Raw genomic sequence first — 27,038 nt, 5'->3', positions numbered from 1 at the left:
CCAGTGCCCCATCCCCCATAGACTCACTGCCCCCTCCCCCACACCACACTCCCTCCCCCACTCACGGTCCCCTCATTGTACCCCTTCCCACTCATGCCTCCCCACCCCCTCACACATTGCATCCCCCCTCGTGCCCCTGCCCCACTCTACCTCTTGCCGCCCCCTCGCATCCCCTGCCCCAGCATACAGTGCTCCCCCACTCACAGCCCCCCACATTGTGCCCCTCCCCCACTCATGCCTCCCCATCGCACCCCCTCCCCCCATGCTGCCCCCAGAAATCCCGCCCCTCCCCCACTCACTGCCTCCACATCCCGCCCTCTTGCCCCCCACTTTGCACCCTTTCCCCCCCACCGCTCCCTCTCGCTTGTGGCCCCGCCCCCCCTTTGCTCTGCCCCTCCCCGCCCCCCAGCTCCGTGTCCCCCGCCCCGTCGGAGGGGCCCCGCTTCCTGGCCCGGCTCCTTTTCCTGCCCCCCCCGCTCCAGCCGGGCGGGGGCCGGGGAAATCTGCGCTCAGTGACTCCAGCCCCGACTGGCAGCGGGCTGGCCGCAGAGCTGGGGCTGGGCTGGGGGTCGCGCCCCACCGAGGGGCCATGGGGCGGGCGGGGCAGCCCCCAGGCTGGAGCTGAGCGCGGGAGCGGAGCCCGGGAGAGGAGACGTCCGGCCCCCCGACGGGACTGGGTAAACCCCCCCCCGCTTTTCTCTGGTGCAGCGCAGCTGGGGGGGAGAGGGGTGATTGGGGGGCAGCCGGGGGGGGGGCAGAGTGAGGTGATCGGGGGCCAGTCAGCGGGGGGTGGGGAGTGGGATGATCGGGGACCACCGTGGGGGGGGGAGTGGGGAGATCAGGAGCAGCCAGCCGGGGTGGGAAGTGGGGTGATTGGGGGCAGCCATCTGGGGGGGAGTGGGGTGATAGGGGGCAGCCTCCCCCCCCGCTGTAATTACTAGCCCCCACTCCCCAACCAGAGGGGGGGACAGAACCCAGGTAGCCCAGCCAGGCTCCTTACGGCTTTGGGGTAGGGGTGAAGTGGGGGTAATTCGGGAGGGCAGCCCAGGGGGGAAGGAGAAATTGGGGTGATTGGGGGGCAGCCAGCTAGCCAGGGGGAGGGGCAAAGTGGAGGTAATTGTGGGCTCCAGAGCTCAGATAGAACCCAGGAGTCCTGGCCCTCAGCCCCTGCCCCCGCTCTAACCACTAGCTCCCACCCCCTCCCAGACTGCGGGACAGAACCCAGGAGTCCTGGTATCCCAGCCAGGCTCCTTACAGCTTTGGGGCATCGGGGTCTCCCCGATGTGGCGCCTTTGTCCCCTCTGAATCTCACCCTGGGGAGGGGGAAGCATTTGAACCAATAAAGGGCCTCGAAAGACAGCCCAGGATGGCCCTGGGGTCCCTCCACCTCCATGGATCCCCCGCCCCGATGCAGCTGGCTCCGGGGCGGAGTGGAAGGGGGGCTTGCAGCTTGATCTAACTCGGTGGAAGCCACTAGCTGTGCACTGGCAGGACCAGACCTGGCCCCCAACATCCCGGCCCCCAACCTACCCCCCAACCCCGACTCACCCCAACACCGCATCTCCCACTCACCCCAACCTCCCAGCCCCTAACCCACCCCCATCTCTGACTCACCCCAACACTCCATCCCCTAACCTACCCCCATCCCCTGCTCACCCCAACATCCCAGCCCCTCACCCACCCCCATCCCTGACTCACCCCAACACCCCATCCCCCACTCACCCCAGCATCCCAGCCCCAACCTACCCCCATCCCCCTTCACCCCAACATCCTGGCCCCCAACCTAACCCCATCCCTCACTTGCCCCAACATCCCGGCCCACAACCTACCCTCATCCCCCACTCACCCCAACATCCCGATCCCCAATGTACCCCCATCCCTCTTCACCCCAACATCCTGGCCCCCAACCTACCCCCATCCCCACTCACCCCAACATCCTGGCCCCCATCCTACCCTCATCCCCCACTCACCCCAACATCCCGACCCCCAATGTACCCCCATCCCCCTTCACCCCAACATCCCGACCCCCAATCTTCCTCCCATCCCCCACTCACCCCAACATCCCGGCCTCCAACCCACCCCCAACCCCCACTCACTGCAACATCCTGGCCCCCAACCTACCACCATCCCCTGCTCACCCCAACATCCTGGCACCCAACGTACCCCCATCCCCCTTCACCCCAACATCCTGGCCCCCAACCTAACCCCATCCCCCACTCGCCCCAACATCCTGACCCCAATGTACCCCCATCCCCCACTCACCCCAACATCCCGTCCCTCAGCACACACCCAATCCCCCCCTCACCCCAACATCCTAGCCCCCAACCTACCTCCCATCCCCCACCCACCCCAACATCCCGACCCCCATCCTACCCCCCATCCCACACTCACCCCAGCATCCTGGCACTCAACATACCCCCATTCCCCAGTCACTGCAACATCCTGCCCCCAACCCACCCCAACATCCCCCTTCACCCCAACATCCCGGCCCCCAACCTACCCCCATCCCCCACTTGCCCCAACATCCCGTCCCTCAGCACTCACCCAATCCCCCCTCACCCCAACATCCCAACCCCAACCTACCCCCATCCACCCCAACGTCTCAGGTCCCAACCCACCCCTTGCCCCCACTCACCCCAACATCCTGGCCCCCATCCTACCTTCCCCCGCAGCCTGCAACCTCCTGGCCCCCAACCTACCCCAATCTCCCACTCACCCCAACATCCCGGCCCCCAATCTACCCCCGTCCCCCACTTGCCCCAGCATCCCGGCCCCCAACCTCCCTCCATCCCCCACTCACCCCAACATCCCAGCCCCCAACCTCTTCCCCCCTCCCCCCGCATCCTGCAACCTCCTGGCCCCTCACCAGCGCCCTCTGCCGGGTCTGGCTGCCGGCTCCCACCCTGTCTGGCTGAGCCCCTGCCCCTGGCACGACTGCCCCACTCCCGCCAGCGCTCTGCCATGGCCGTGTCCCCCCAGGTGCCCGGTGCCCCCGGCACCATGTTCTCAGAGGAGCGGAAGGAGGGCAGCCCCCGCTTTGGGAAACTCCACTTCCCCGTCGGGCTGTGGATCAACTCGCCCAAGAAACACTTCGTCAAGATGAGCCGCCGCTGGCCCAGCGTGGGCTCTGTCAGGTACCGGTCCCCTGCCTCCTGCCCCCTGGAGCGCCTCACAGCCCTGCTACCCCAATATTCTGCCCCCCGGATCAGACCCACGGGCCCGTCTGCCCTGGTATCCCGCACCCTCCTGCCCCCAGATCAGACCCACAGGCCCATCTATCTCAATATCTTGCCTCCTTCCTCTCCCCCAGTCAGTCCATGGCCCCATCTCCCCCAGTATCGCCCCCTCCCTGCTACCGAGGCCAGCCCCACGGACCCCTCCAGCCCACACTCCCGGCCTCCCCTCTCCTCTCAGAGCAACAGGCCCATCTAGCCTGGCCTCCTGCCTTCCCTCCCCAGGTCCACCTCCTCGGACACGGCCAGCCGGGGCAGCGAGACGGTGGAGCTGCGACCCCCCAGCAAGGCGAAGGCGGGCCGCCACAAGCGCCTCTCCAACCTGTTCCACCGCAGCCCCAGCAGTGGAGCGGGCGTGGGGGGCGGGCGCTGGGGCAGCGAGAAGAAGCTGGCGGATCTCATCGACCCGGTGCCCGAGGACCTGGTGGAGCTGTCCAGCCAGCCCCAGCTTCCAGGCATCCTGAAGATCTTCGGGGGAGCCATCTCCCGGGGGGCCAACTACAAGAGCGTGCTGGCCACGCCACGCTCCACGGCGCGCCAGCTGGTGCGGGAGGCATTGGAGCGCTATGGGGTGGCGCCGGAGGAGGGGAGCGGGGGCTACGTGCTGTGCGACGTGGTGGGTCGCTTCGAGGGGCCCGGCGGGGCCTGGCAGGCCGAGCACCTGCGCCCCGTGGGTGACACCGAGCGGCCCCTGGTGCTGCAGGACGTGTGGAAGCCCAAGGCTGGCCTGTCGCGGCGCTTCGAGGTGCGGCGCCGGTGTGAGGTGGAGCGGGTTGGCGAGGCCGAGGATAACGAGACGGCAGGTGAGGATGCAGGGGGGCTGCCCCCGTCCCCTGGGTCGTCCCAGGCCGGGAGCCACGGGACCCCCAGGTCATCCCAGGCCGGGAGTCACAGGACCCCTGGGCATGCCAGGCCGGGAGCCACGGGACCCCCTGGGCATGCCAGGCCGGGAGTCACAGGACCCCTGGGCATGCCAGGCCGGGAGCCACGGGACCCCCAGGTCATCCCAGGCCGGGAGTCACAGGACCCCTGGGCATGCCAGGCCGGGAGCCACGGGACCCCCTGGGCATGCCAGGCCGGGAGTCACAGGACCCCTGGGCATGCCAGGCCGGGAGCCACGGGACCCCCAGGTCATCCCAGGCCGGGAGCCACGGGACCCCCAGGTCATCCCAGGCTGGGAGCCACGGGACCCCTGGGCATGCCAGGCTGGGAGTCACGGGACCAACGGGTCATCCCAGGCCAGGAGCCACAGGACCCCTGGTCATCTCCCAGCCAGAAGCTATGGGGTTCCCCAGTCATCTCATGGCTCGGAGACGTGCCCTCCCCCATATTCCTGCACCCAGGAGCCACGGGACCCTCTGTTGTCCCCAAATTCGGAGCCATGGGGCCCCCCAGTTAAGTGCTGGCTTGGAGCTGCAGGGGGAGAATCCCTGAAACCCCCAGGGCAGGGAACCGGGCTGCGGGTCTCTGAAACTCCCGGATTGGAGAACCAGCCAGCCCCCTCTGAGGCCCCCCCTTCCTCGCACTCCAGGCATCAACGCCCAGGCGCGGCGGCTGCAGAAGAGCCGCTCACGGGCGGCCTCAGGGGGCCCAGCACCCAAGGAGCGGGCCGACAACCTGTCCCTACGCCGCAGCATCAGCGACATGAACCTGAGTGCCCGCAAGCGGCGCGAGCGCAAGGCCGTGCTGAGTGTGGCGGGCGCCGAGGTGGGGCCAGCCAGCGAGGAGCAGGACGGGGAGGTGTCTCCGGCGCAGGAGGCAGAGCCGGCGGACGGGGGCGCCAAGTCCGGGGAGGCCGAGGACTCGGCAGACGGGGCCAACCTGGAGCAGCTGTCCCAGTGCCTGATCCAGCCCCCCACCCAGCACCCTTACTTCCTGCTGCTGCTCGGCTGCGACAAGCAGGTCAGGCAGGGGGCTCTGTGGGATGCTGGGCTGCAGGGAGTGGGGGCTCAGCAGGGGGCGCTGTGCTGCGGGGAGCAGAGTGGGGGTCAGTAGGGGGCACTGGGCTGCAGGGAATGTCTCAGTAGGGGGCGCTGTGCTGTGGGGCGAGGTCAGTAGGGGGTGCTGTGACTCCAGCCCCCAGGACCATTTGCTCCTCACTGTTGTCCAGCAGAGAGCATGCTGGGAGCACAGGTTTCCCATAATGCTTTGCACCCTCCGGGTTGGCCGTGGGGGAGGGAAGGGATGGTGGGAGCACCTCAGGAGATGGGGGGCGGGGGGTGCAGTAATGGAAGAGCCCATTTTAACATAGAAAATAGAGGGGATTCTTGGGAGATTCCCCCCCAAGAGTGGTGGGGTGCCACAGTGGGAGAGAGCCCATTGCCCCCCAGAGGGCAGGATGGCATGGCGGGTGTGGCATGGTGGGAGAGCCCATTCCCCCCCAGAGGGCAGGGATGGTGCAGTGGGAGAGCCCATTCTCCCCCCAGAGAGTGGGGGTGGTGTAGCAGGAAAGCCCATTCCCTCCCAGAAGGCAGGGGTGATATGGCGGGAGAGCCCATTCCCCCCAGAGGGCGGGGCAGGCCCACTTTCGATGCCATTCCCGTTTTTACACCATTTTCTCCCCTCATCCCCCAGGATTTTGTGATCTACGTGATGACCCGGCGCCGGCACGTCTTCGGGCGCCGCCTCCAGCCCGACAAGGGGGGCTACGTGGACACCTTCCTCTGTGCCCCGGACATCCTGCCCCGTCACTGCTGCGTGCAGGAGGCCGAGCCGGCCCCGGGGCTGGCCCTGGTGCGGCCCTTCCGGGGAGCAGCCGTCACCCTCAACGGGGGGGCCCTGGTGCGCGAGGCCGAGCTGCACCCCGGGGACCTGCTGGGGCTGGGCCAGCACTTCCTCTTCATGTACAAAGACCCCCGGACCCCCCAACCTCGGCCGGCTTGGCTGCCCCGGCCCTGGGCCTCACCCGGACTGGCGGGCGCCTTCTCATGCCAGGCCTGCGGGCGCTCCCTCCAGGAGAGGCAGGACGCCTTCCAGGCCTACGTGGAGAGCCGGGAGCCCGAGCTGCGCTACCGGCCCCAGGAGGAGGAGGCGCTGCTGAGGGAGATCGTCCGGCTCCAGGGGGCCACTGCCTTCAACCTGGCCCCGGCTTTCCTCCTGGGCCTGTGCCTGGAGCACTCCACCCGCGTGCTGGAGCCCGGCCACTTCCCCCGCCTGGTGGCCAGGATGGCCCAGCTGGTCAAGGAGGCCGTCTGGGTAACGAGAGGGGGGATGGGACGGGGGCTCGGGGCTGGGGATCAGCAGTGGCGGATTAGCCACTGGGCCAATGGGGGCCTGTGCCCAGGACCCCGGCCAATTGGGGGGGCCCGGAAAAATGGGTGCCCTGACTCTCTCTGCCCACCCAGCTCCTGCGAGGGGCGTGGGGGCTTGGAGTGCCAGGCAGGGGGCGGGGCAAGCCCCCTGCCTTGACCCCATGTACCCGGCAGCAGAGCACGGGGGGGCAGGGGCAGACGGACTGCAGGTGGACAGGGTGGGGAATGGGCCCCCACTTGGTCTGGCCCAGGTTCCTATAAAACCCCAATCTGCCCCTGGGGGTCAGGGACCCCTCCGAGAGTGGGGAAGGGCTGAGGGAAGAATGGCTGGAGACAGGGGCTGCTGTGTATCCCAGGGTTGGGGCAGGGCTCGGCATGGGGGCCCTTGTGTATCCCAGGGTAGGGGCAGGGATTGGGGAGGGGTTCCCCTGTGTATCAGGGGTCAGGGCTGGGGGAATGTGACAGCAGCCCCATGGCCCGTTCCAGATCCGTTCTCTCTTCCCTGCCAGGAGAAGATCAAGGAAGTCGGGGACCGGCAGCCGGAGAAGTGAGTGAGAACCCGGGACCCCAACCACACCTCACCCTGGGTGTGGGGGCTCCCTGTCACGCCCTCCTCTGCGGCAGCAGGCAGGGTAGGGGGTGCTCTGTCCTCAGACTCCAGCCCCATGCCAGAGGGGTTGCATCTTAGCGCCGGGCGAGGGGACCCCAGATACCCAGTCCCTGTGCCCCACCCCAGAGGGGCCGTGTCCCAGCACCGGGCAAGGGGTCCCCATATACGCAGGCCCCACACCCCACCCCAGAGGGGCCGCGTCCCAGTGTCGGGCGAGGGGTCCCCGGATACCCACCCCCGCATCCACCCCAGAGGGGCCGTTAACCCATTCACGGCTAAGTATGTCTCAATGGAAGCTGCTAAGAACTGCATGGGGTCCCAAAGGGCCCGGGGTGGGGGGAGGGTGTCCCGGCAGCTCCGATGATCCCCCAGTTGCTCCCCCCACCCCTCTCTTCTCTCCAGCCAGCAGGACAAGGGCCAGGTGGGGGCGCTCAGCATCGAAGAGGTGGCAGCTGACTTGCGCCCCCTGATGCTCTGGATGGCCAACGCAATGGAGCTGCTCAACCTGGTCCAGAAGAAAGTGCTGGACATGGAGAAAGAACTCGACCTGGAGGGTGAGCAGGACTCCTGGGTTCTCTCCCCGGCTCTGGGAGGGGAGTAGGGGCTACTAGTGGTTAGAGCAGGGGGCTGGGAGCCAGGACGCCTGGGTTCTCTCCCCAGTAGGGGATGGTGGGGTGAATCCCAGAGGGATGGGATGAGCTCAGCAGGGAGCCCGGCTCACAGAGAGCCCCACAGCTGGCCCCCTTTGTCTTCTCCAGGAAGTTCCCATGATGCTTTGCTGTCCAGCGACCTGGAGACCTGCGACGAGGCCATGGCGGTGCTGGACGAGGTCATCATGTCCACGTTCCAGCAGTCGGTGTATTACCTGACCAAGGTGAGCTCAGCCCCCTTGCAGCCCAGCGCCCCCTAGGGCCAGCCCTGCCTGCCTGGGGAGAGCACCCGCTGCTGAACCCCCCACTCCCTGCAGCCCAGCGCCCCCTAAAGCCCTGTTGGCTTATTGCAGCCCCTACCTGGCGTTTAACCCTTTCCTTTCTGGGCAGACGCTGTACTCTGCCCTGCCCGCCCTGCTGGACAGTAACCCCTTCACTGCCGCAGCGGACCTGTCCCATGCCCAGGAGCTGAGCACCATGCCTGAGGGCATCCGTGGCACCCTGGCCATCTACCAGGCCACGCTGGAGCTGACCCGGGAGTGTGAGCTGCACCCCGACCTGGTATCCCAGACCTTCGGCTACCTCTTCTTCTTCTCTAACGCCTCCCTCTTCAACACCCTCATGGAGAGAGGTGAGTGGCTAGGGTCCGGGACTCCTGGGTTCTCTCCTGCTCTGGGAGGGGAGTGGGGGCGAGTGGTAAGAGCAGGGAGTTGGGAGCCAGGATGCCTGGGTTCTCTCCCTGGCTCTGGGAGGGGAGTGGGGGCTAGTGGATAGAGCGAGGGTGGGGAGGCTGGCAGCCAGGACTCCTGGGTTCTCTCCCCAGCTCTGACAGAGTCACCATTCTCATGAGCCAGACTCAGTGAATCACAGGCAGCCCGAAATCCCAGCCACCCTCCCCCGTTTCCTCCCATTGTCCCATCCCGGGATCAGCAGGAAGGCAGCTCCTTCCTGCCCATGGGCCCCGGGGCAGGGCAGGAAACGGGTCCTCCCCACCCCCACCGAGCCAGGAACCAAGGCTGGAGGGGAGGGCCATGAGAGGCAGGGATGTGTGGGGAGTCGGGAGGGAGGGCTCAGTCAGTGGGGCCCAGGAACCATTGTGGGGTTGGGAAGGCTTGATCCCGGAGGGGGAATGGGGGGGTCGCTGGGGCTACCCCAAATCCAGACTCTGAGGCAGGGCTCCCAGCCGTGTGTCTTGCCCCCTTCCCCCAGTCTCAACCCCTGGCTCCCTGCCCCCCAACTCTCCCCCCCCACCTCATGGCCTCCCCCACAGCGACCAGCACACCCCCACACATCACAGTCTGCTTCACCCCTCCTCCTCCCTCATATTCATCATGTCTCCTGGTGGGTGAGTAGTCAGGACAAGAGGCTGGGCAGGGGTGGATGGAAGGGGTAGGGGGTTGGGAAGGTAGGTGGATGAATGGGAGGGAAGGCGGGGGGATGGCCAGGAGGGGAGGTGGGGGACAGGTGGGAGGAAAGGCGGGGGGATGGCCTGGGGAGGGAAGGCAGGGGGATGGGGGGAGGGAAGGCAGGGGGATGGCTGGGGGGAAGGCGGGGGTGAAGGATGGGAGGGAAGAGAGAGGGACCGCTGGCGCGGGGGGGGGTGGATGGGAGAGAAAGCGGCAGGATGGCTGGGAGATGGGTGAGAGGGAAGGCAGGGGGATGGGTGGGGGGGGGGGGAAGGTGACCAGACGGCCAGGAGATGGGTGAGAGGGAAGGCATGGGGAGGGCCAGGAGAAAGGCAGGGGGGAGGGGAGGCGGGGGGATGGCCAGGGGGACAGACGGGAGGGAAGGCAGAAGGATGGCCGGAGGGGAAGGCAGGGGGGAGTCAGGGGGGACGGATGGGAGGGAAGCTGGGGGGACAGCCGGGAGTTAAGGTGCACGGATGGACGGACGGGTGGGTTGGAGGGTGGGTGGCTGGATCCTGCCCCAGCGCGGGGTCGAGGCCCAGCTGCCCCGGGGGTCCCATCCAGCCCCACCCTGCTGTGACTGTGGGTCTCCTGCTCCCGACGGCAGGCACCGGGGGGCCCTTCTACCAGTGGGCCAAGGCCGTGCAGATCCGCACCAACCTGGACCTGGTGCTGGACTGGCTGCAGGGCGTGGGGCTGGGCGACATTGCTGCCGAGTTTTTCCGCAAGCTCTCCACCACCGCCAACCTGCTCTGCGTGCCCAAGACCAGCCTGGTCAAGGTGAGGGGCAGCCTGCAGGGGGCGCCGCGGCCACAGCGCCGCTGGGGGAATGGGGCAGGGGGCCTTTCCCCTCCAGGGGGCGCTGGCTCCCATCCGGGGCGGCGACTGGCTGGCTCAGAGCGGCGGAGAGGGGGGCGGGGGGATCTTTCCCCTCTAGGGGGCGCCAGCCTCCTGCAGCTCCCCGGGATCTCAGCGTCTCTCGGCTCCCCCCAGGCGACCTGGTCCCGGCTGCGCAGCGAGTACCCGGCCCTGACGCCCGCCCAGCTCCACCACGTGCTGAGCAACTACCACCTGGGGCTGGGGCGCCCATACCCCGAGGGCTGGAGCCCCCCGCCGCAGGAGAGGGAGGAGATGGCGAACAGTGAGTGCCGGCCCCCCTCGCTCCCGCCCCCGCAGCCCCTGGCAGCTCAGCCCTGCCCCCCCAGCCCCGCCGGCGCCCCTCACTCCTGACCCATAGTCCTGCCCCCCCAGCCCCGCCGGCGCCCCTCACTCATGACCCATAGTCCTGCCCACTGCAGCCCCGCCGGGCCCCTCACTCCCGCCCCGCAGCCCCGCCCCCCCCAGCCCCGCCGGCGCCCCTCACTCATGACCCATAGTCCTGCCCCCTGCAGCCTCGCCGGGCCCCTCACTCCCGACCTGCAGCCCTGCCCCCCCTAGCCCTGCCGGCACCCCTCACTCCCGCCCCGCAGCCCCCTGCCAGACCAGCCCTGCCGGCGCCCCTCACTCCCGCCCCACAGCCCCCTGCCAGACCTGCCCTGCCCCCCCCAGCCCCGCCGGCGCCCCTCACTCCCACCCCGCAGCCCCGCCCCCCCAGCTCCCCTCACCCCCGACCCGCAGCCCCTGACAGCTCAGCCCTGCCCCCCCCAGCCCCGCCGGCGCCCCACACTCCCACCCCGCCCCCCCAGCCTCCCTCACTCCCGCCCCGCAGCCCCGCCCCCCCCAGCCCTGTCGGCGCCCCTCACTCCCGACCCGCAGCCCCCTACCAGCCCAGCCCTGCCCCCCCCAGCCCTGCCGGCGCCCCTCACTCCTGACCCGCAGTCCTGCCCCCCGCAGCCCCGCCGGCGCCCCTCACTCCCAATCCACAGCCCCTGCCAGCTCTCACCCCTCTCCCCTCCCCCAGGTGAGATCTTCGAGAGTTTCTCTGACCACCCGCCCCTGATCCTGCCCAACGAGGGGTTCCGGCTCTGCCCCACGGCCCCGGTGACGGACGACGCCCTCCACCGCCAGTTGTGCGGCCTACGCCGTTTCCTCTGGGACCTGGAGCAGGCCTCGCTGCCAGCCAACCAGCGGGCAGCCCATGGGCTGGAGGGCGGCCAGTGACCGCGGCTGGCACCAAGGGCACCGAGCACCTGCCGACACCCGACCCACCTACCCGGGCTCCCCAGCGTGGGGGGACAGACATCACAGGGCCTGGACAGTGGGGGGCTTCACCCCAATAGTCCCCCAAAGTGCCTCCCCTCTGCGAGAGCTGGGACCCCGATGGGGTTCCCGTAGCCCCTGGGCTTGGACGAACTGAGAATTCCACTGTGTGTAGCAATAAACCCTGTCTCTGTGTCAGCGCCCATCTCTGCCAGCAGGAGGTGCTGGGGGCCTCTCCCAGCAGCGGGGTCTGAGTGTGTGTGAGACAGAGACCAGTGCTGCCCCTGCTGGTGTGTTTGTGGTGGGGGTGGGGAGAGCCAGGACTCCTGGGTTCTCTCCCTAGCTCTGGGTGGAGAGTAGGGCCCAGTGGTTAAAGCATGGGGGGGCTGGAAGCCAGGCCTCCTGGGTACAGTCCCTGGCTGGGGAAGGGGAGTGGTATCTAGTGGTCAGAGCAGAGCTGTCCCGGCTGGGTCTATATTTATCAATGGCGTCAATCCCGGGCGTGATTTAATCCTGGAAACTTTAGCTGGGGAAAGACGCATGAGCTCATCGCGCCCGGCTGCAGCCGCCACCCCCCTCCCCGCCCCCCCCCCAGGGTCCCTTCACAGCTACAGCACCCAGCCCTGCTCCCCAACCACCCCTCAGGCACCCAGAGACAGGGATCAGTCCCCACAGAGGCGAAGGAAAAGAACCCTGGAGTCCTGATTCCCAGCCCCCATGCTCTACACATTAGACACCACTCCCCCCTCCAGAGTTGGAGATGGAACCCAGGAATCCTGTCTGCCCTTCAGCAGCCCACACTCCAGTAGGGGGCAGAGCCCATCTCACCCCCGCCTGGGTTTTCCCTGCAGGTGCTTTTGGTTTGGCCGTTTGTCTGGCTCAGCATCAGCACGGAGCTGGGGCTGGAGGGGGGAACGTGGGGGTACAGGGCCAGGCAGAGGTGGGGCCTGGGTGCGGGGTGGGAGGGACCGTGGCGGGGGGCAGGGTGGGCATCAGGTCGGCTCTAAATACCCACAGCTGAAACTGATCCGCAGTGTCAGTGAAATCCAGCTCAGGCCAGACGGCCAGAGACAGGTGCCACCTGTCGCGGGATCCCCCAGTGCCCCGCTGCAGCCGCCGGCAAAGGGCACCCGGCGCGCCGGTCCCTGGCTCGCCCTGGGCCCCGCAACTGCCCTCGGCACAGCCCCACAGCGCAGCCCCAGCTCCCAACACATGTGTCCAGGCCACACCTAGTGCGACGGGGCCCTGATCTCGGTGACTGTGTCTGGGCAGCGCCCGGCCCGACGGTGCCCCCATCTCGGTGACTCTGTGTCTGGGCTGCGCCCGGCCCGACGGTGCCCCGATCTCGGTGACTCTGTGTCTGGGCAGTGCCTGGCACAACGGGGCCCCCATCTCGGTGACTGTGTCTGGACAGCGCCCGGCCCGACGGGGCCCCCATCTCGGTGACTCTGTGTCTGGGCTGCGCCCGGCCCGACGGTGCCCCGATCTCGGTGACTCTGTGTCTGGGCAGCGCCTGGCATGACGGGGCCCCCATCTCGGTGACTGTGTCTGGACAGCGCCCGGCCCGACGGGGCCCCCATCTCGGTGACTGTGTCTGGGCAGCGCCCGGCCCGACGGGGCCCCGATCTCGGTGACTGTGTCTGGGCAGCGCCCAGCGCGACGGGGCCCCGATCTCGGTGACTGTGTCTGGACAGCGCCCGGCCCGACGGGGCCCCCATCTCGGTGACTCTGTGTCTGGGCTGCGCCCGGCCCGACGGGCCCCCGATCTCGGCGACTCTGTCTGGACAGCGCCCGGCACGACAGGGCCCCCGATCTCGGTGACTGTGTCTGGACAGCGCCCGGCCCGACGGGGCCCCCGATCTCGGCGACTCTGTCTGGACAGCGCCCGGCCCGACGGGGGTCCCGATCTCAGAGACTGTGTTTGGGCAGCGCCCAGCGCGACGGGGCCCCAATCTTGGTGACAGTGTCTGGGCAGCGCCGGCCCGACGGGGCCCCGATCTCAGTGACTGTGTTTGGGCAGCGCCCGGCCCGACGGGGCCCCAATCTCAGAGACTGTGTTTGGGCAGCGCCTGGCGCGACGGGGCCCCGATCTCAGTGACTGTGTCTGGGCAGCGCCCGGCCCGACGGGGCCCCGATCTCGGTGACTGTGTCTGGGCAGCGCCTGGCACGACGGGGCCCTGATCTCGCTGACTCTGTGTCTGAGGAGTGAGGAGTTCGGGTGCTGAGCCAGAAAAAGGACCCAGGAGTCCTGACTCTCACACACGCCCCCTCCCCCGTACTAACTCCTGAAGGCGCAAGAGTCACATCCCCCTCTCCTGGTCAAACCCAGGACTCCTGGGTTCTCCCCAGCTCTGGGAGCGGGGTGGGGACTAATGGTTAGAGAGGAGGTAGGGAGCAGGACGCCTGGGTTCTCCCCGGCTCTGGGAGGGGGGTGGGGTCTAGGGTCAGCCCAGGGGCGGGTCCCTGCTGAGCCAGCAGCGCGAGTGGCGGTGTCGGGTGACCGGCAGGTGGGGGCTTTTCACACGTGGGGGGGGGGATCGCAGCTGCTGCCCCCCCTCTTTATCGGGGCAGCTGTGACATCACCGGCCCGCGGTCCCCCCCCGCAAGCCTGCAGAGCCCGCCCGTGACCGGCCCCAGCGCCCCCCACGCAGCCGGGCCGGGACCTGCGGGGAGAGACCGACCGAGCCGGGCCGGACAGCGACCGGGACAGTCACCGCGCGGCGCTGGTGGGTGGGACCCCGATCCCCGAACCTGCCCCCTGGGGCCTCCCGATCCCCCAGCCCTTCCCCTGGGAGCCCCAATCCCCCCAACCTGCCCCCTGGTAGCCCCCCAACCTGCCCCCCGATCCCCAACCTTCCCCCTGGTGCCCTCCGTTCCCCCCAACCTGCCCCCTGGATGCCCGATCCCCCAGCCCGCCCCCGGAGCTCCCCCGATGCACCCAACATGCCCCCTGGGGCCCCCGATCCCCCAACCGGGCCCCTGATACTCCAAACCCGCCCCCTGGGCCCCATGATCCCCCCCAACCTGCCCCTTGGGGCCCCAATCCCCTCAACCCACCCCCTCAGGCCCCGATCCCCCAACCTGCCCCCCGGTCCCTCCAACCCACCTCCTGGGACCCCCAATAACCCCAACCTCACCCTATGATCCCCCCAACCTGCCCCCTGGGCCCCCCTGATCTCCCAACATCCCCCCTGGGGCCCCCCAATCCCCCAACCTGCTCCGTGGGTACCCTAATACTCTCTACACACCCCCTGGGCCCTGTGATCCCCCAACCTGCTTTCTGGGGCCCTGTACTCCCCCCAACCTGCCCCTCGGTCCCTCCAACCTGCCCCCTGGGGCCTTCTGATCCCCCTAAACCACCCCTGGGCCCCCCAACCTGCTCTCTGGGGCCCTGTGATCCCCCCAGCCCACCCCCTGGGGCACCAGATACCCCCAACTTCCCCCATGAAGCCCCCAATCCCCCAGCCTGCCCCCTGGAGCCTCCAACCTTCCCCCCTTGAGACCCGATCCCCCCAGCCTGCCCTCTAGGGCCCCTGATATCTGGAATCCCCTTAACCTGTTCTCTGGGGTCCCATGATCCCCCCAGCCTGCCCCTTGGGGCCCCTAATCCTCACAATGCAACCCCTGGAGCCTCCCTCCAACCTGCCCCCTTGAGACCCGATCCCCCCAACTCACCCCCTGGGGCCCCCAATCCCTCTGACCTGCCTCCCGATACCCCCAACCCACCCCCTGGGGGCCTCCAACTTGCCTTCTGGAGCCCCACAATCCCCCCAACCCACTCTCTGGAGCCCTGTGATCTCCCCAGCCTGTCCCTTGGGGCCCCCGATCCCCCCAACCTGCCCTCTGGAGCCCCAATCCCCCAAAGTGCCCCTGACCCCCCTATCTGCCTCCTGGGGCCCGAACCTGCTCCCTGGAGCTCCCAATCCCCACTACCCACCCCCTGGAATTCCCCAATCCCGCAAATTGGCCTCCTGTACCCCCTGATCTCCCAACCTGCTCCTTGGGGCCACCTGATCCCCCACCTGCTCCCTAGAGCCTCCAACCCATAACTCAGCCCCTAGATCCCCCAACTGGATCCCCCCAAACCTGACCGCTCTCCCCAATCCTGACCCCCAGTCGATTTCCCTTCACCCAGTCCTGCCCCAGCCCCCCCAAATCTGCCCCCCAAGACATCCCTGCCCTCAAACCTGCCCCCAATCCCTTTCCCACAAAATCTGATCTCCCAAATCTGTCCCCCTATAGCCCCCCTGAAATCTGCCCTCTGGATCTTCATGTCCCAGAATGTGCCCCACCAGGTCCCCCTGCTGTCTGACCCTGCCTCCCAATCTCCCCCCCCCCAGATATGCCTTTCTCTAAACTGTCCCATCCTGTCCCCCAAGCTCCCTAGATCGGCCCCCAGATCTCCTCTCCCCTCTCCCCTTTGTTCTCTCCCCCTCCACACAGAGCCCCCTAGATCTGCCCTTCACCCCCGCCCGCGCCCCCATCCCAGCCTCCCCCCTCAGCAAGGAGCTGGGATGTGTGTCTAGGATTAAAATGACCCCCTATGCAGGAAAAAATCTCTGTCCCAACAGGATTAGAACTGAGGGAGGGGTGTGCTGGGAACCAGGACTCCTGGGTCCTTTCCTGGCTTGGGGTGCGGTGGGGAGGGGAGGGGAGAGGTGGTTAGAGCAGGGGGGCTGGGAGCCAGGACTCCTGGGTTCTATCCCTGGCTCTGGGAGGGGTGTGGCATCTAGTGGTTAGCGCAGTGGGGCACTGGAAGTCAGGACTCCTGGGTTCTTTCCCAGCTCTGGGAGGGGAGTGGGGGCTAGTGGTTAGAACAGGGGGGCTGGGAGCCACTGAGTGAGAGTTTCTGAGTGTTCCCTGCATGCCATTATCCACCCCGGGACATTTCAATCTCCCTCAATTTATGGGGGCCCCTTTCTTGGGGGAGGGGTTATTCAGTCACAAGCTCTATCTGTGACCCCCACATTCTCCTTCTGTCTCTCCTCCCTGCTGGATTGTTTTGGGATCCCCCCAGCCCAGGGCAGCCAGCCAGGTGCCCCCCATTCGCGCTCGATACCCCCAGCCCTGACCATGACCCTGCTGGCCTCCGAGCGCTCCATGCTGATCCGCAGCAAGTTCCGATCCGGTGAGTGGGGCCGGGAAACGGGCCCCCCGCTCCCCTGTCCTGCATGCCAGGGTCCCCAAGGCCTCATTCTGGCCCACCTGAGGTCCCGCCTCTGCCCGGATGCCTGGGTCCCAGAGCTGAAGGGATTCCTCTGCTGGGGGGAGGGGGGTGTCTGTGAACAAAACAACCCTGCCCCCTCCTGGCCGGGGCAAAACCCAGGCCCTGGTTTAGCCCCAAAGGGCGGGGGGGGGCTGAGTGGCACCAGTGGCGGAAAGGGGGCAGGGTGATCCCCCAACCCCCATGGCCATCACCATCCCCCTCCCAAGCTGGGGTCTGGAGCTCTGCGCTGCAGGGCCCCCGCCAGCCTGCTCTGCCGGGAGATAGTAGGCAGCCCTGTGGGGGTTAATGAATCAGGATCCCCCCCCGGAAATGAGCTTCTCCTTCACTTCCTGTCCTAAATCTCCTCTTGGCTGCCTGTTCAACAGCCCCGCAGCCACCCCAGAGCCAGCCGCAGCCCACAGTCTCAGAGCCAGAGTCTGCAGCCCAGCGCCCCCTGCTGAGCCCCCGCAGCCCAGCGCCCCCGCTGAGCCCCCGTCCCTCCCTGCAGCACAGGGCCCCCCGCTGAGCCCCCAGGGGTATTTCATGGGTGGGGGTTATATGGGGTGGGGAGAGGGTGGTCCTGTGGGGGATGGGGTGTCTCATGTTACTGGCTCCCGGAATAGCTCTCGGTCCCCTCACCCCAGCTGCCACCCGCCGGACACCTGCTAGGGGGGCGGGGGGAGGATAAGAATAGAAGGGAGCGCCATGCCCCTCCCCCCTCCTCTGCTGCTCCCCTCCCATGCCCCACCCCTTCCCCCACCTGCCCCTCGCTGGCCCCTCCTTCTCCCCCTCCGGTCCTCTGCTGCCCCACCCCATGCACCCCAATCCCATGCTCCTCTCCCCTGCCCCCCTTTTCCTCCCGGGTGGGAACTGAGAGGCAGCAGGGGCTGGGGGGGTTGCCCAGGATTGTGGGGCTGCATGCAGAGCTCTGGGGGGGACCCTGGGATGGGGGGGAAAAGGGGATTCCTGGGGGGAGGGGCTGGTGGTCCCACCCCCCCTGACTGTTTTCTCCCCCCCCCCCAGTGCTGCAGCTGAGGATGCAGCATCGCAGATCCCAGGAGCAGCATCTCCTGACACGTGAGTGGGACCAAGGGGTTGGAATGGGGCAGGGCTGTTAAGGAGTAGGTCCATGGGGGAGGGGGAGGGGGCAGGGGGCCCTGGAGGTGTTGGGTAACCAACCACAGCATGTCTGTGATGGAGCCCAACCTCGCAGCCCTCCTTGGTTTCCAGGGACGCCTCTCCTACTGAGGGTGGAGGGCTCTAATCTTCTCATCTCTCCCCACAGCTCTGACCAAGCCTGTCCCGACCTACCTGGAGGTGAACGGGACCCCAGAGCAGAGCCGGGTGAGCAAGCAGGATGGCCTGGGGGCAGGAGAGACTTGTGTGGCTATGTTGCTGCTGCAAGGCAGGCTGGGTAATGGAATATGCAAACGACCCCCCCACCCACTGGAGGGGCTGATTGTGCTGGAGACGCATTCAGGTGGAAGGGAGTCAAATTCCCATTGGACAGTGGGGGAAACTGAGCCACAGAGAGGGGAAGGGACTCGCAGGGGAGAGAATCCAGGAGTCCTGGTTCCAATACCCCCCCGCAACCAGTAGACCCCACTCCCCTCCCAGAGCCAGGAGAGAACCCAGGTGTCCTGGTTCCCAGCCCCCACCCCCTCTAACCACTAGACGCCACAACCCTCCTAGAGCTGGGGAGAGAACAGGAGCCCTGGATCCCAGTCCCCACTGCTCTAACCACTAGACCCCACTCCCACCCCTCGGCAACCAGTGCTCCTGCCCTGCTCCCCCCCAGCACCCCAATACCCCCCTTTGTTGTTCCAGGCTGTTCTGACCCCCACCCCTTACAGGCCAACGAGACCCTGAAGGTGAAAGTCCAGACGAGAACCCACAAACCAGGAGCTGCCAAGGGCCAGTTCACAGAAGGTAGGTGCTGCCCGGACACCTGGGTCCCCAATCCCACACTCCGGCTCATCTGGGGTCCCCCCCACCAGGACATCTGGGTCCCCAATCCTTTGCCCCAGCCCATCTAGGGCTCACCTGCCTGGCTGCCTGGGGTCCTGGTTCCTTCTCCCAGATGTCTGGGTCCCGTGACTGGCACAGCCAGATCAGTGCATGGCACTTGGGCTTCTCGCACCCATGACCTGTGCCCTCCCCACTCATGCTGTGCCCCCCCCCGGCAGAGTCTGGGGGGGACCCCTCAGAGCGGAAGGAGAAGAAGACGCGTCTGGCCGAGGATCTGAAGGAGAAACTCCTGCAACGGCCGGGGCCGCTGGAACTCGTGACGAAAAACATCCTTTCCCTGGACGCCAGCCTCAAAGATGCTGTGAAAGGTAGGGCAGGCCCCAGGACTCCTGGGTTCTCTCCCCGGATCTGGGAGGGGAGTGGGCTCTAGTGGGTAGATCGGGGGGGGGGCTGAGATCCAGGACTCCTGGGTTCTCTCCCCAGCTCTGGGAGGGGAGTGGCGTCTAGTGGGTAGAGCGGGGGGGGGGGGCTGAGATCCAGGACTCCTGGGTTCTCTCCTCGGATCTGGGAGGGGAGTGGCGTCTAGTGGGTAGAGCGGGGGGGGGGGGCTGAGATCCAGGACTCCTGGGTTTTCTCCCCGGATCTGGGAGGGGAGTGGGGTCTAGTGGGTAGAGCGGGGGGGGGGACTGGGGATAGGGGGGATGCGTTCTGGGGATGGGGGGCCGGCTGGCTCAGGGGAGCAGGTGAAATTTTCGAGACATCTCTAATTCCCTCCCCCCCCCCCAGCAGCTGATCCAGCCCCTGCTGCCTCTGGGACCTTCCTATTAGAGGAGGATCTCAGCACCTCTTCATCGTCCTCCTCCTCTTCTTCCCCGTGCTTCACCCCCTGCCTGGGGGGGCCCCCCGGCAACCCATCCCCCCCCTCGGCCTCAGCGGCCGCTGTCCAGGTGAGATACATGGGGGAGCCCAGAGCTGGGGACAGGAGGGGGCTGCGGGTCGGGAGTGAGGGGCACTGGCTGAGCTGGGGGGTGCCCTTGGTCTCTGCTGCCATCTGGTGTCTGGATTTTTCCACTGCAGTTACCACGGCGGGGGGGGGGGGGTGTGGGGCGGGGGTGCTGCAAGCCAGGACTCCTGGGTTCTATCCCCGGCTCTGGAAGAGGAGTGGGGTCTAGTGGTTAGAGTTGGGGGGGAGGAGGGGTCTGCCCAGGACTCCTGGGTTCTATCCCTGCTCTGTGACTCCTTGGCTTTCTGGGCCCCTGTCCCTGCAGCCGGAGCTGCTGTCGATCCTGGAGTCCCTGCCCCCCTCGGTGCCTGCCCCGGACCCCAATTCCCAGACTCCTGCGGGCAGCCCCCCGGCTAAGGCCCCGGCCTCGCTGCCCAAGGTCTGTGCCAGGCTGGGATGGGACCAGGGGTGGGGGGGCTGTGGGACGGGTCCCCAGCAGGAACTGGGAGGGGTTTGTAGGGGGGCTGGAGCTGGGGTGTCCCATCCAGGGGGTGGGTGTTGGGGGTCCCATCCAGGGGGTGGGTACTAGGGGGTCCGAGCAGGGGGTGGGTACTAGGGGGTCCCAGCAGGGGGATGGGGAAGCGGGGCCAGCATTGAGATGCCCCAGCTGGGAAGTGGGGGGGCCAGAATTGGGGTGTTCCAGTGGGGGATGTGAGGCTGGAGTTGGGGTGATCCCAGTAGTGGGGTGGGGTGGGGTGGGGAGGGGGCCCCACTTGGTGGGTCCCAGCCAGATTCTCCCCCCTTCCCCAGGCCCCCCCACGCCCCAAGAAGGCAAAGGACCCCAAGCCCAAGGTGAGGAAGTTGAAGTACCACCAGTACGTGCCCCCCGCGGCCCGGCCCCCCCGGGCCCCGGCCCCCCTGGACGCCGCCTACGCCCGCCTGCTCCAGCAGCAGCAGCTCTTCCTCCAGCTCCAGATCCTGCAGCGACAGCAGCCGCCGGCCCCCCCGGGACCCCCCACAGCGCTGTGCGTGCCAGCCCTGCACCCCCTGAGTGCCAGGTACCCCTGCACCCCCTGAGTGCCAGGTACCCCTGCACCCCCTGAGTGCCAGGTACCCCCAACTATCCCTGCACCCCCTGAGTGCCAGGTACCCCCCAACTCCCCCTGCACCCCCTCAGTGCCAGGTACCCCCAACTATCCCTGCACCCCCTGAGTGCCAGGTACCCCCAACTATCCCTGCACCCCCTGAGTGCCAGGTACCCCCCAACTCCCCCTGCACCCCCTCAGTGCCAGGTACCCCCAACTATCCCTGCACCCCCTGAGTGCCAGGTACCCCCCAACTCCCCCTGCACCCCCTCAGTGCCAGGTACCCCCCTGCACCCTCTGCACCCCCTCAGTGCCAGGTACCGCCCAACTATCCCTGCACCCCCTGAGTGCCAGGTACCCCCCAACTATCCCTGCACCCCCTCAGTGCCAGGTACCCCCTGCACCCCCTGCACCCCCTCAGTGCCAGGTACCCCCAACTATCCCTGCACCCCCTGAGTGCCAGGTACCCCTGCACCCCCTGAGTGCCAGGTACCCCCCAACTCCCCCTGCACCCCCTCAGTGCCAGGTACCCCCCTGCACCCCCTGAGTGCCAGGTACCGCCCAACTATCCCTGCACCCCCTCAGTGCCAGGTACCCCCCTGCACCCCCTGAGTGCCAGGTACCCCCCAACTATCCCTGCACCCCCTCAGTGCCAGGTACCCCCTGCACCCCCTCAGTGCCAGGTACCCCCCAACTCCCCCTGCACCCCCTCAGTGCCAGGTACCCCCCTGCACCCCCTGAGTGCCAGGTACCGCCCAACTATCCCTGCACCCCCTCAGTGCCAGGTACCCCCCTGCACCCCCTGAGTGCCAGGTACCCCCCAACTATCCCTGCACCCCCTCAGTGCCAGGTACCCCCTGCACCCCCTGAGTGCCAGGTACCCCCCAACTCCCCCTGCACCCCCTGAGCACCAGGTACCCCCCTGCACCTCCCTGAACCCCCTGAGTGCCAGGTACCCCCCAACTATCCCTGCACCTCCTGAGTCCCAGGTACCCCCCTGCACCTCCCTGAACCCAGAGTGCCAGGTACCCCCCAACTCCCCCTGCACCCCCTCAGTGCCAGGTACCCCCCTGCACCTCCCTGCACCCCCTGAGTTCCAGGTACCCCCCAACTATCCCTGCACCCCCTCAGTGCCAGGTACCCCCCTGCACTCCTGAGTGCCAGGTACCCCCCAACTTCCCCTGCACCCCCGAGTGCCAGGTACCCCCCTGCACCTCCGAGTGCTAGGTACCCCCCAACTGTCCCTGCACCCTCTGAGTGCCAGGTACCCCCCCACGTACCCCCCTGTACTCCCTGAGTGCCAGGTACCCCCCAACTCCCCCTGCACCCCCTGCGCACCAGGTACCCCCTGCACCCCCTCAGTGCCAGGTACCCCCTGCACCCCCTGAGCGCCAGGTACCCCCCTGTACTCCCTCAGTGCCAGGTACCCCCCCTGCACCTCCCTGCACCCCCTGAGTTCCAGGTACCCCCCCAACTATCCCTGCACCCCCTCAGTGCCAGGTACCCCCCTGCACTCCTGAGTGCCAGGTACCCCCCAACTTCCCCTGCACCTCCGAGTGCTAGGTACCCCCCCGCACCTCCGAGTGCTAGGTACCCCCCCAACTATCCCTGCACCCTCTGAGTGCCAGGTATCCCCCAACTCCCCCTGCACCCCCTCAGTGCAAGGTACCCCCCTGAACTCCCTGTGCCCCCTGAGCACCAGTTACCCCCAACCCCCACTGAACCCTCTCAATCCCCCCTAACTGAATCTGCCCCCTCTAACTCCTCCTCTCTCTCTGCCCCCCCCCCCAGTATTTCCCCAGATCCGGTGATCACCTTCGCGGCCCCCCAAATCACCCTGGCAGCCCCGCCCACACCCCTCACCCCTCCTGTGCCCCCCAAGCCTGAGCTGCTGCCTGCCAACCTGGATGACCTGACAGTGAGTGTGTCTGTGAGGGGGCAAAGCTGGGGAGGACCCTGATCTTTCTCCTGCTCCCCCATGGGGGCAGACTGGCGGGGGGGCTGCCAGGGTGGAGGAGGAGGAAATGGGGAGTGGGGATTTGGGGGTTGTGAGGGAATGGGGGAGGGTCATGGGCGTGGGGGGGTTGTGACGGGGTGGGGAGGGGTTATTGGAAGGGTGGGGGTGGGGCTGTGAAGGGGTGGGGAGGGGAGTTATTGGAGGGGTGGGGGGATTATGAGGGGACGGGGAGGGGTTATTGGAAGGGTGGGGGTGGGGCTGTGAAGGGGTGGGGAGGGGAGTTATTGGAGGGGTGGGGGGATTATGAGGGGACGGGGAGGGGTTATTGGAAGGGTGGGGGTGGGGCTGTGAAGGGGTGGGGAGGGGAGTTATTGGAGGGGTGGGCGGATTATGAGGGGGCGGGGAGGGGTTATTGGAAGGGTGGGGGGGATTATAGGGATAGGGAGCTTGGGAGGGGCTAGAGGATTGGAGGGGCTCCCTCCTCTGCCAAGAAGACATCCTTGGGGGGGTGGAACGGGGGCGTCCGTCTGTGCCCCCCCCCACTGACACCCCCCTCACCCCCAGGTGTCAGAGCTCCGCCAGCAGCTGCGCCAGCGCGGGCAGCCGGTGTCGGGCACCAAGCCGGCCCTGCTGGAGCGGCTGAAGCCCTTCCAGGTGCGGGGGGCCCCGGGGCCGCCCCCCCCGGCCCTGCCCCCCGCCGACCGGGCGCTGAGGGAGAAGCAGCGGCTCATTGAGAGCCTGACCTGGGAGCTGCGGCGGGAGCAGCAGGAGGCCGACGACCTGCGGGAGGAGCTGCAGCTGCGCAAGTGCCGGCGAGGCCGCCCGGAGGGGGAGCCCCGGCCCCCCTCGCCCCTGGCCAGCCCCGGCCCCCAGCCCCCCGCCGGGGAGACCGCCGAGGGCACGGCCCCTGGGAGAGAGGGCTTCCTGGTGAGAGCTGGGGGCGGGGCTTGTGTGCCGGGGGCGGGGCATGATCGGGGTGAGGGCGGGTGTGCCGGGGGCGGGGCTTGTGTGCCAGGGGGCGGGGCATGATCGGGGTGGGAGCATGCGTGTTGGGGCCGGGGCATGATCAGGGGCGGGGAGGATGGGCCAAATTGCCGGGCGCATGGCAGTGGGTGTGGCCGTACCATAATTGGAGTGGGCGGAGCAATCAGAGAGGGTGGGGCATCCCAGGTAAGCGGGGAGTGGCTGAGGGGGCGGGGTCATGACCAGCTGGTAGGGGAGGGGCACTCAGAGGGAGGCGGGGCCTAGCCAAGGAGGGAGGGGCAAAGGGCTGTGTGGGGAGCAGGGGATGACCTGGGGGACTCTCAAATTTACCCCCGTGTCCCTCCCCCCTCAGGTTTTCTGCCCCCCTTCCTGTGAACCAATCGGGGAGGACCTAGAACTGCCCCTGCAGATCACGGCCAGCCCCGCCCCGGCCCCCCGCTCCCTGGAGGAGGAGCTGCAGGAGGCCATCCAGAAAGCCCAGGTACTGGGGGGGGTCCCCATATACCCAGCCCCCGTGCTCCACCCCAGAGGGGCCGTGCCCCAGTCTCTGCCCTTCACTCCCTTTCTCCCTCCCCGTCCACAGCTGGTCCCAAGTCAGTCGATTGAAGACATCCTGGAGGAGCCGCTGGGGTGTGCAGGTGAGAGCCAGGTACCCCCCCCCCGCCCTCAGCACTCGCCCCCCTGCCCCAGCCTGGTGTATGGGGTGCCATGGTGCAGGGGGCTCGGCCAGGGGCCCTGGGCTGTGGGGAGCTGGGCAGGGGGCTCCCCGGAGGAGGGGGATTCAGCGGGGGCCGTTGGGCTGCAGGGAGCGGCATGGGGGGCTCAGCGGGGGGCACTGGGCTGCGGGGAGCGGCATGGGGGACTCAGTGGGAGGCATTGGGCTGCAGAAAGCAGGGGAGGAGGGCTCAGCGGGGGGCGCTGGGCTGCGGGGAGCAGCATGGGGAGTTCCATTCAGCATCCCATGTCTATCTAACCCCCCAACACCCCCTCTCCAGGTGACCTGCTCCCCACGGATGCCCCCTTGCTGCTCCCCACGGAGCCACGCAGGCCCCCCTCGCCCCTCAGCCAGCAGGGGGCACCCAGCAAGAAGCCCCGTCGCAGCCCGTCGGCAGCGGCCATCTTGGATTTCCCTGGCCACTATGACTTCCTCACCCCTCCCTCCTCCTCCTCCTCGTCCCCCTCGGACTCCCTGCGCGGGGTCTTCTCCCCGGAGCCCCCGGAGGGGCCCCCATCGCCCGGCCCCCGGCCCGCCTTCGACCCCGTCGATTGGCTGGAGGCCTTGACGGCTGGCCCGGCCTCAGGGATGGGGCCCGGTGCCCCTGGCGGCAGCAGCATCTTCTCCACTGACTTCTTTGACTCGCCCGAACTGAGCGTCAACCACATGTTTGACCTGATGGTGGAGCAGTGGTAGGGGGTGCGGGCCTCCCTGGCCCGGCCATGGGGAGCCCCCCACCGCCACCCCAGAGATGCCAACCAATCACACCAATGCGGGCGCCATCTTGGATGGGCGACGTCAACTCTGGGCACCATCTTGCATGACTGGACCCATTGTTCGGAGTGATGTCAATCCGGGCGCCATGTTGGATGGGTGGAACCATTGTTCAGGGTGACATCAACTCCAGGCGCCATCTTGGATGGGTAGAAGCATTATTCTCAGTGACGTCAACTCCCGGCACCATCTTGGATAGGTTGAACCCTTATTTGGCATGACCTCAATTGCAGGTGTGATCTTGGATATTTGGAACCATTACTCCAGGTGACATCAACTCTGGGTGCCATCTTGGACGGGTGAAACCATTGTTTGCAGTGACGTCAACTCTAGGTGCCATTTTGGATGGTGATATCAATTCCAGATGCCATCTTGGATGGGTGAAACCATTGTTTGGGGTTGACATCAGCTCGGGATACCACCATTGATTGGTGAAGCCAACTGGATGCTATGTTGGATGGATGAAATCATTGCTTGGGGATGATGCCAACTCCAGACACCATCTTGGATGGTGAAACCATTTTACTGGGTGACGTCAACACTGGATGCCATCTTGGATGGATTAAACCATTGCTGTTTTGGTTGTCAGCCCTAAGGGGCATCTTGGAAGGATCAAACTGTTGGTGTTCAGAGTGATACGGTGCGTGGCTGCCATCTTATGTAAGTGATACCATAAGTGTTCAGGGTCACATCAGCTCCAGCTGTCATCTTGAATGGTTAAGCCATTGTTTGGGGGTGATGCCAGCTTCCACCACCATCTTAAATGGATCAGACCACTGGTGTTTGAGTCACGTCAGCTCCAAGTGCCATCTTGGATTGGTCCAGTCATTGGTGCTTGGGGTGATGCCAAGTCCAAATGCCCTCTTTATTTGGGCCGTACCATTTAATTGGACCTGAGTGTTTCATTGGCAGGTGGAAGGCAACTCCACCTGTGGGATGCCATCTTGTTTGGGACATACCACCTTTGACTCCAGTGTCTTACTGACCAGACGGGAGGCTGTGGAAACCATCTTAGTTTGGATTGTACCATCTTTGGACCTAGCTGGGTTGGGAGTGGAGTGGCCAACTCTAGACACCATCTTGGACGGATTGTACCATTTTTTTAACCTCTTGTTTTACTGGCAGAGGGAGGTGGGAAATGGTGACTGTAGACGCCATCTTGGTTGGACTGTACCATCTCTGAGCCTAGTGTTCTATTGGGGGCTGCCCCACTCCCGGTGCCGCCCCCGGCCCTTTTCACTCTCCCCGCACTGGGACCGGGTCCTCCCCTCCTCCCAGAGCCCTTCACCTCCCTCCTCCCACCCAGGCTGCCCCCCAGCTCCTGGCCTCCTCCCATTTATACCCCGTCCCCCCCACCCCCACTGTGCCCTGCCTGATAATTAAGGGGTGGGGAGTCTCTGACCACTGGTGAGGGGGCAGCTCCCTAAGGGGGCTGAACTAGTGGGGGAGGTGTCGTAGCACGGGGGGCGGGGCGGGAGCTGACAGTGGCCAAAGGCTACTGAGAAATTTGGACTGATTGGGTGATAGGGCACTGCTCTGGGGAAGCTCGTAGCACCCCCCAGGCACTGCTGTGGGGAAGCTCGCAACCCCTTTGGGGCACTGCCGTGGGGAAGCTCACAACAGCGGAGCTCAACTCCTGTTTGCTCCCCAGAGTGGGGGTAGGGGCTCGTTATCACACACATCACTGTGGGGGGGCAGTGGAGGCTCTGGCCTCCCATGAGCCCCGATTCGCAGGGGACTGAGTAGAAACCCCCACTTATATCCAACCCCCCCAATACACCTGGAACTGCCTAGCCTCGTTCAAACCCCCGCCCCAGCTCCACAGTTCTGATGGCTCCGCCCACATGGATTGGGAGGCCCTTCCCCCAAGTGCTGGCTGGGGGAGGGGTCAGTCGAGGGGGGACTTCTGGAAGCCAAGCTGCTCCCCCCACACAATAAAGCCCCTTCCCACTGCACCGGCTGCCTCTGTGGTTTTTAACTCCAGCTGGGCAGGGCGGGGTCAGCTGAGGGGTTGTCCATAGGGAGGGAAACTGAGGCACAATGAGTTTGGCATAGAACCTAGGTGTCCTGGCTCCCAGCTCCCCCCTCCACCCTGCTCCAACCACTAGACACTGCTC

General features: G+C 66.9%; 2 protein-coding genes across 4 annotated transcripts; both read left to right on the top strand.

Annotated features, from left to right (window-relative positions):
- The first annotated feature begins 503 nt into the window (after nucleotides 1–503).
- Nucleotides 504–11,487, top strand: RASIP1 (Ras interacting protein 1). Of its 3 annotated transcripts, none has more exons than XM_073321991.1 (12): nucleotides 504–677; nucleotides 2,980–3,134; nucleotides 3,459–4,036; nucleotides 4,765–5,135; nucleotides 5,808–6,428; nucleotides 6,994–7,031; nucleotides 7,497–7,648; nucleotides 7,853–7,968; nucleotides 8,135–8,375; nucleotides 9,758–9,930; nucleotides 10,144–10,291; nucleotides 11,051–11,487. In XM_073321991.1, the coding sequence occupies exons 2-12, from the start codon at nucleotides 3,001–3,003 to the stop codon at nucleotides 11,248–11,250; spliced, it is 2,772 nt and encodes a 923-aa protein (XP_073178092.1). In that variant the 5' UTR covers nucleotides 504–677; nucleotides 2,980–3,000; the 3' UTR covers nucleotides 11,251–11,487. The 3 variants fall into 3 exon arrangements, with proteins under 3 accessions (XP_073178092.1, XP_073178091.1, XP_073178093.1); XM_073321990.1 differs by having other exon boundaries at nucleotides 7,467–7,648; XM_073321992.1 differs by lacking the exon at nucleotides 10,144–10,291 and having other exon boundaries at nucleotides 7,467–7,648; nucleotides 11,051–11,178.
- Nucleotides 11,488–11,513: 26 nt separating this feature from the next.
- Nucleotides 11,514–26,329, top strand: LOC140901865 (myocardin-like). Its single transcript, XM_073321290.1, has 15 exons — nucleotides 11,514–11,579; nucleotides 16,307–16,417; nucleotides 17,519–17,572; nucleotides 17,781–17,839; nucleotides 18,349–18,424; nucleotides 18,682–18,831; nucleotides 19,253–19,410; nucleotides 19,732–19,845; nucleotides 20,217–20,464; nucleotides 22,283–22,361; nucleotides 22,392–22,409; nucleotides 23,013–23,375; nucleotides 23,785–23,913; nucleotides 24,016–24,070; nucleotides 24,428–26,329. Exons 2-15 carry the CDS (start codon nucleotides 16,363–16,365, stop codon nucleotides 24,841–24,843), a joined length of 1,974 nt encoding a protein of 657 aa, XP_073177391.1. The 5' UTR covers nucleotides 11,514–11,579; nucleotides 16,307–16,362; the 3' UTR covers nucleotides 24,844–26,329.
- Nucleotides 26,330–27,038: the final 709 nt, after the last annotated feature.

The sequence above is a fragment of the Lepidochelys kempii genome, chromosome 23 (genome assembly GCF_965140265.1).
Source record: "Lepidochelys kempii isolate rLepKem1 chromosome 23, rLepKem1.hap2, whole genome shotgun sequence".
NCBI classification, from domain to species: domain Eukaryota; kingdom Metazoa; phylum Chordata; order Testudines; family Cheloniidae; genus Lepidochelys; species Lepidochelys kempii.
The sequence above is the reverse complement of the archived record's forward strand: the minus strand, read 5'-3'. Positions and strand labels throughout refer to the sequence as shown.

Bases quoted from the DNA above. Each gene is read 5' to 3' on its own strand.
- RASIP1 (XM_073321990.1), top strand. From the start codon at position 3,001: ATGTTCTCAGAGGAGCGGAAGGAGGGCAGCCCCCGCTTTGGGAAACTC. The intron at 6,429-6,993 runs GTAACGAGAGGG...CTTCCCTGCCAG, and splicing joins TGGTCAAGGAGGCCGTCTGG to GAGAAGATCAAGGAAGTCGG. The intron at 7,969-8,134 runs GTGAGCTCAGCC...CTTTCTGGGCAG, and splicing joins CGGTGTATTACCTGACCAAG to ACGCTGTACTCTGCCCTGCC.
- LOC140901865 (XM_073321290.1), top strand. From the start codon at position 16,363: ATGACCCTGCTGGCCTCCGAGCGCTCCATGCTGATCCGCAGCAAGTTC. The intron at 17,573-17,780 runs GTGAGTGGGACC...CTCTCCCCACAG, and splicing joins GGAGCAGCATCTCCTGACAC to CTCTGACCAAGCCTGTCCCG. The intron at 20,465-22,282 runs GTACCCCTGCAC...CCCCCCCCCCAG, and splicing joins CTGCACCCCCTGAGTGCCAG to TATTTCCCCAGATCCGGTGA.